This window comes from Nicotiana tabacum, chromosome 12 (genome assembly GCF_000715075.1).
Source record: "Nicotiana tabacum cultivar K326 chromosome 12, ASM71507v2, whole genome shotgun sequence".
NCBI lineage: Eukaryota > Viridiplantae > Streptophyta > Magnoliopsida > Solanales > Solanaceae > Nicotiana > Nicotiana tabacum.
The window spans coordinates 67,357,591-67,365,316 of NC_134091.1; the positions used below are offsets into that span (position 1 = coordinate 67,357,591).

General features: G+C 37.9%; 1 protein-coding gene across 1 annotated transcript; it reads right to left on the reverse strand.

The window, feature by feature from the left end:
- Positions 1 to 2,865: 2,865 nt before the first annotated feature.
- LOC107770883 (lysM domain-containing GPI-anchored protein 1) lies at positions 2,866 to 7,002 on the reverse strand. Its single transcript, XM_016590214.2, has 5 exons — positions 6,078 to 7,002; positions 4,456 to 4,573; positions 4,217 to 4,378; positions 4,075 to 4,106; positions 2,866 to 3,351 (listed from the first exon to the last, which is right to left on the reverse strand). The coding sequence occupies exons 1-5, from the start codon at positions 6,739 to 6,741 to the stop codon at positions 3,074 to 3,076; spliced, it is 1,254 nt and encodes a 417-aa protein (XP_016445700.1). The 5' UTR covers positions 6,742 to 7,002; the 3' UTR covers positions 2,866 to 3,073.
- Between the last annotated feature and the right edge of the window lie 724 nt (positions 7,003 to 7,726).

The following is a 7,726-nucleotide window of genomic DNA, read 5'->3' on the forward strand; positions in this document are numbered from 1 at the left end:
GATTCCAAAACCTATCTTGGCGCCATACAAATAGAGCATGGTGGCAGCAAGAAAAGTTGGGCAGACATAGTTGAAGAGGATGGCGAGTTACAAAGTGACGGCACGCTATCGGACTTGGACGACACACCAAGAAGAGGGGTTAAGTTTTCTAGCAATGTTGTGACTATGAAGGGCAGCCAAATAGGGAGTGGAAGCATGGACTCGATGCTTCAGAAGCTGCTAGACTTGGTTGAGTCATGGGGAGATTCAGGCCAAGAGCAAGGAGAGGCATACGATGGGCGGAGGATCGAGGTCATCATTGCTAGCCGTCCAAAGTACAAACGGGGCAAGAAGAAAGGTGACCAGTACCTTGTGACATGGGAAGGCGAACCGCTCCATAGAGCATCATGGATAATAGACAAAGATCTCCGGCGACGCCAAGACGAGGCGCGCGCGTACGTGTCGATACTTTATGCCGAGGGCGGCACAAATTGGGTGGGGGAGAGTATCATGACCCGCCACATTATCATGCCATGTAGGTATCATTTGGCATATATTAATGTCATGTGAAAGCTTACATAGGAGAATTGCTAGCATTTGTGAGAAGATTCTAGAGAAGTATGGACATTTCCTTAGGAAGACCCTAGATCCCTATGGATATGCTAGAAAAATCCTTGGAATCTTCTAGGTTTGTAGAGAGCTCTAGAGAAAGCCCTTATCTTGTAAATATTAATGACTTGTGTAACAATTAATATTTACATACTAGCCCCTATGAGACTAGTATATAAAGGGGGGTCATTCATTTGTAACTCATCAAGCAAAACAATTAAGTTCTCTCTAATACATAAGCTTCATTTGACAATTCTCATATGTTCTAACATTCCCTTGGCGATCTTTAGTGTAATAAGGTTGACTTGGCATAGCAAGAACATGAGCAGGTTGTGCAAAATCGTGAGCGAGTTGTCAAGTGCCGCACGTGCGCTTAGTTCAAGACTAAGACATGAGACCGTGCTCTAAAATCACATATACCCACTTCTCCTTTTGACAGGGTTGGCATTAATATAAAAATGCAGTAAGACACCACAAATAAGAAAAAACAGGCACAATTTAATATATACTTGATGTTTCTACATATTAATAGTTGAAGGACGTTAATATTTTAGCAGTTGAGAAGCAACAAGTAACAGTCGGCACCAATGCAGGTGCCTAATCCTAGTAGCAGTTAGCTTTCATCTATGTTTCAAACAGCCTGAAGATTGGAAGGACTTCGGTCTTTAACCAGTTGAGAAGCAAAATAGTAATTACGTCTTCTTCAGGGCAATGCTAAATGTGCAGAATCCTTCCTCTCCTCCTTTTCTATAAATTGAGTCTTACTAAGCCTAAATCACAATTGGAAAATCTATGAGAGATGAAATTGCTTCTCTATCAGAAACATTAATAGCTTAAATTATGGGTGTTTAACGGGCAGGCTGGGACAGGCTGTACACAAAAAAACCAGTCCGTTCGTTTAACGTTCCAGGCTGGTTAGCGGGCTGTTAGCGGGTTGTACATTTTCGGGGGTTTTTTGGGCCTGTCCGGGTTCTGGCTTAACGGTCCGGACCGGGTCGTGCTATTTTTTTTTTTAGAGTAAATTTTATTTTTCTTATTCAATGTTATTGATAAGTGTTTGCAAACTTTTAAGGCTTAGAATTAAACTTTGAAGTTTAAAGTTTTAAATTTGAAATTTGAATTTTAAAATTTTAAAATTGAAATTTGAAAGTAAGTGGCTACAAAAAATTATTTAATAAGACCAATAGGCAATATGTAAGGATCAAGCTCCGAAGGCTTTCATTTGATATTTTTATTGAATAATATATAATACTTCAAATTAATTTACAATTTTTTTTTTTTGATTTTTTTATTTTTAAACTTGCAAATTAAAATTTTACAACAATTATAAAAAATAAGAAATAGTACATCACATGCTTTGCATCATTTTTGTAAGTTCATCCACAGCGGAAGAAGCATCAACAATGTTAGCATAATAATTATATAAAGTTTGTAAATGTTTGTATAGACCGATACGTTGATACTTGATACCACACTTCACTTGAATACTTGATAATAATAATTTTGTAATGACTAAACTAAATATTTGATGAAACTTGAAATAATAAGTAATTGAGAATTTAAGAACAATAATCAATATTATCAAAAGAGAATTAGAATAGTAAGAGAGAGAATTGTGAGAAAAAAATGAAGAAAGGCTATTTATAATTTTTAAAAGGTTAAAAGTGTAATTTATCAAATATTAGGGGTGTGTGACTATTTTCTTAAAGGGGTAGGCCGAAATGGCCATTTCTACAAAAAAAAAAAAAAAAAAGGTCGTTGGCCAACGGTCATATTTGAATTTGACCGTTGGCAAAGGTCTAGAAAATTTTAAAAAAAAAAAAATTGTAACGAAAATCGGGTTGGACCGGGCTCTGGCCCATTAACGGATTACAAGGCTAAGCGGGTTCCGTTGCACCGGTATCCAAAAACTTTTCGTCTAAAACCCGCTCCCCATCCAACCTGTCCTAGCCCGCCCAAAAGCTACAGTACCGGGCTGACCCGGATTGTAAACGGGCCAGCCAGCCCGGCCCGATTAAAAGGTATAGCTTAAATGCATCCCACACAACCAATTAAGCCATATGTAGGCCAGCTCAATGCAGTATAAGTTCAAATCCAATAGCAAAATGATCAAGAAGATGTGAAGAAGACTAGAGATAACTTCAACAAATTATCATATCTCAATTCAAATAGTAGATAATTAAAGTCTAAAGAAATGTAATTTATATGACACCTCCATCTTATAAGTTTATGAAGAAATCCTTGGGAAGGTTGCACTATGCAGAATCAGAGACACAGTTACCAGTGGCCAAAGATGTAGATTAGAACAAAAATTTCACAAAATACAAGTTCACTAAATTAACTACAGAATTCAAGAACAATTAAATAGTATACAGTGAAAATTACACCTGTAGGAAGAAAAGAACAAAGCAAAACAAGATTCCACATCCTTCCTCTTCAATCTAGTAAGGAAAAAGTCCGCAACCTGATCATCAACTCATGAGGATCATAACGGAAGTGAGATCACATATTTCACACACAGATACAAGAGAATTGCAATTGGAAAACTAGCTAAAGGGTTCAACAAGCAAGCAGAAGATGCACTTCCACTTGGTCCACCTGAAGGTGGAAATGCGATAACTGAGCCAGATGCAGGCACCACGGAAGAATGTGGACCATCCATTGGAGCACCACCAGATTCAGAAGGTGAAGGAGCAGGAGCAAACATTACGTCTGGGCCTACCGATGTAGGTGGGACAACAAGTGGAGGAAATTGTTGCGGTCCTGCAAAACATTTCGATTGAAGAATAGGGAATAACATATGATGCGTTAAGCAAAAGAAACAACAGAACATTTGTGGCACAGTCTAGTGAAATGTTTTGCCCAGAAGAAGTCATAACAAGCCATAAAGTATGTTTTGCAGTTGGCTTTCCAAGTAATGAAGGTCAAGTAATGAAGAAGTCATAACAAGCCATAAAGTATGTTTTGCAGTTGGCTTTCCAAGTAATGAAGGTTCTAGAAAAAGAAAAAAAAATGCCTCAACACCCAATATAACTAATTCTATGAAGAAGTTGCATTTCATGTGGCATATTAGAATAGAAATTTGTACCATAATGCATGAGAATGACTACAGCAAATTATCAATCACAACATAAAAGGTGTATGTGCCCTGCACCCAAGGGTGTGGCATAGTGGTCAATGAAATGGGTGAGAACCATGAGGTCTCAGGTTCAAATCCCAGCGGAGGCAAATACTAGGTGATTTCTTCCCATCTATCCAAGCCTTGGTGGATAGAGTTACCCGGTACCTGTTGCTGGTGGGAGGTGACAGGTATCCCGTGGAATTAGTCGAGGTGCGCACAAGCTGGCCCGGACACCACGGTTATCAAAAAAAAAAAAGGTGCATGTGCCCCCCAAGAGAAGTAAAAAGAGATAACAGAGTTATGCTTTTGGTCCCTATATTTCTTAAAACACCAAATAAAAAGAATATCAATTGAATGTCATTTACCTGGGCATCGAGGTTGAAGAGATGAGGATAATCTGCAACCAGCAAAAGGACATACGAAGTGTGTCAAGGCCATAAAGCAACAGAAATCAGAGACCATAATAGCTAAGCAATTAAGAGCAGAAAATCGACGTATGATGCTCACGTAGTGATGATGGTTCCATTGACAAAGCCACCATAATTACAAGAAGTCACATTGCAACCACCGCCAGTTTGTTGTACAGTAACATTTCCGAGCATGAGATTGCTGCTCTTGCACTGCATGCTTGAGCAAGAAACTGCTAAGGAAGCTGGCATGCAGTACAAACTGCAAATAACCACCAATATCATGATCAGAACTTCCAAAAGACCTCGATAACTGCAAATAAAAATCTGCTGACTTACTTCCGACTTCCTGGTCCGCAACTGCATTGCACACAGTGGCTAGCTGTAATAGCATAGCTCCCGTTCGCAACAGATAAGGCATAATCTGAGGCAAATCTTGGGAAGCTAGATGCACAAGCTGCAGATAGAAGATAACAAGATCTATCATTATCAAACATCTATCAGCAAAAAATTCAAGGAACTTTACTGCAACTCTGTTACTAAGTTCAAGATAATTGAAGTTATATCCTTATTTACAAACACTGGATATCCAACGATTAAACATTTCTGATAGAGCAGTTGTTATAAAAATCTCTTCAGTTCCTACTAGAGAAATTACAACCTCAAAAAGAATTAAGAACATGAAACAATGAAAACTAAGAAGAAGAAGAAATACTTCCGAACAACAAGAAATGGAAAGAGTATCTGTTTCTGATTTAACCACAAATGATAAATTACCCAACTGAGAAAGCTTAAATCCAATCTTCTGAATAAGAATCATGTTCTGTTCTCTTAGTCACCTAAAATGGATAAGAAAAACTCTCTGACATAATACTCTCGGCTTATGTTGCTGTAGTATGTATTTTCAAGAACTATAAGTATTTCACTTACACCTTGTGACAAGAAGAGAAAAGATTATTACAGGTGACTCTCAACTGTTGACTCCATAATCTCACACACAGAATTATGAACTGTAACCACATCCTAAGTTGCTCGGACTCTTCACTTTCAGTGCCGCACCCGTGTCGACACGACGTGGGTGTGGTCAGATCTGATCAACCGATTTTGGGTACTTTGACCAAAATCAACGGAGAAATTTGGGACAGATACAAATTTGAAAACAAATCAAAAGCTAGGGTGATATGGAAGAAAATGGAATACCTTGTATATATAAATTTCTATGTCAGTCCTTTTCCTTTTATCTCCTAAAATTCTACTCTTGTTCAATATTTTCTCCTTCTCGGAATACCTTGTAAGTTTTCCACATAATGTCTCATAATTTAGACATATTTTTATAACTCTATTTTTAAATAATTGAATTATTTTTAGCCGAATCCCAGCACCCGTATCCATACCTGGATCCGTATCCCCGAAAGATTATTACAGGTGACTCTCAACTGTTGACTCCATAATCTCACACGCATATATGAATTGTAACCACATCAGTCATCCTAAGCAGTTCTCACCAAGAAAGAACATTCCTTTTAAGAGGAAAAAAATGAAATAACCCAAAAACACATCAAACTTGTATTCACATTTGCTTCATAAACCTTAGCATAATATATCAACTATTAAATGTAATTTCTTTTACAAGCCTTGTCTAAATAAAGTCCTAAGGTTGATTGAGCTAATTGCTTTAATGGATTGCAACAGCAAAGATTACAGAAGGGAGAAAAGGTAGAAACAAAGGAGGTTCTTATGTTGGACATGAAATCTTAATCAGTTCAAATTACATCCTCTATATGCATTAGAAGGTTAAAGGTAACCCTTTTTATATGTATAATATCCACAAACACCACATAAGGTGTGCATAAGGTTGAATACTATAGATGGCAAATCAAACACTTCAGCCACCTACATAGAAGAAACACACACACACACACACACAACAAAAAGAAGAGTGAGAAGACAGGATTGCTGACCAGACAAGGGAATGGCAAGAATGTCATCCTCCTTAATAGCAGGACTGCCCAAAGCATTGACATTCATAAGATCAGTAAGAGTAGTGGAATACCTAGCAGCAATCCCTGCAAGAGTATCCACAGGTCTAACAACATATGACATATAAATAGCAGGCAGATTATTGTCAGTCCCATTAAAGCAAGTGCAAGGAAGTGGAATCCAAAGGTTAGTCCCAACATTAAGCACTGAAGGATCAGAACCAACAGCACTAGGATTCCCTTCCTTAATCTGGTCAGCAGAAACAAGACCACCATATACAGTGTCAGCAATCAAAGACAAAGTATCTGAAGGCCTAGTCTTGTAATGTACAAAAGCAGACTTAAAGATCCCATCAACACAAGAACATGTAACAGGAACTTTAAGGAACAATTTAGCTGGAAGTATGTGGTTTTCAACATCAGGGTACGAGATATCAATAGCATTGGTAGTGAGAAGAGAGATTGGGTCAGTTTGAAAGAGTGAGGCCACCTCAGAAACTTTGAGGTCAGTGTAAAGTGTGTAGCCAACAAGTGAAGAGCAAGTATCAGAGTTGGAACATGGCTCAATGGTGGATTTTGAGGTTGTTTGATAGATGAAGCAGCTGCTGCTCAACAGTAGGAATATGGTGAAGAAGAAATGTTGCATTTTTACAAGATACCCTTTTGCTTTTTACCTCTCTTTCTTGAATCTACACTCTACTTTTCTTGGTTCCCACAGCAAGAAGTTGCAGAAACACCAAAAATGGGAGGGTTTGAGAGAGTGAAGTGAAGAGAGTAAAGGGTTTTCTTGAACAAGGTGGGGTAGGGGAGGAGGGGTTTTTTGGTAAGGGAGAAAGGAAAGTATAGTTTTTTTGAATTTGAAAGAAAGAGGCAAAATGAGGATTGGAATGTGGGAAAAGCCAAAGGAGGAGACAAAGGCGTAGCATTAAAGTGTGCGTGGGTTCATCTAGACAGACATTAGTCAGAATCTTGGTCTTTGGGTCTTCTTACCATTTCCTGCTTTGTCTATTTTGCCCTTTGTCTGGTTGGTACTTATCACTTTGTAATTCTTTTCTCAACTCCATCCAAAAAGTATTTTTTATTGGCAAAGCCACTTAAACTTTCACCCCAATTGCCAATTCCGTAAATACATTTACAATTTTTCTAATTTAGCACATTTACTTTACAGAGTGAGGAGTAATAAACATCTCTAACCGTGGACTATTCATACGTAGAAGAAACATTACTGATATGGTCAAACTAGGTGCAACTCACGCTTAAATGGTGCGTGAATATAATAGTTATGATAGAAAAATAATAAAATATTTAAATAATAATAAAAGATAAAAAAAGAATTAAAACAATTTAAGATCCCAACACTTTCTTTCAATATCGCTCGTTCCCAACCTCTCCATCTCCCCCCCCCCCCCCCCATTCTTTCCGTTCTTACCCCATTGCCTACCCCAATCTTTCCTCCCCACCCCCTCTTCATTCTTTTCGTTATTATATTTTGGCCAAAAGGAATTAGATTTTTTTTTTAATTTAGTATAAAGATCTAGAGAGAAGAAGGTAACTCATAACCCGATTTTCGGGTATAAGAAAATAGCATTGATTCTTCAATCCGGGCATTACTTCGATGGCGATGGTTGATT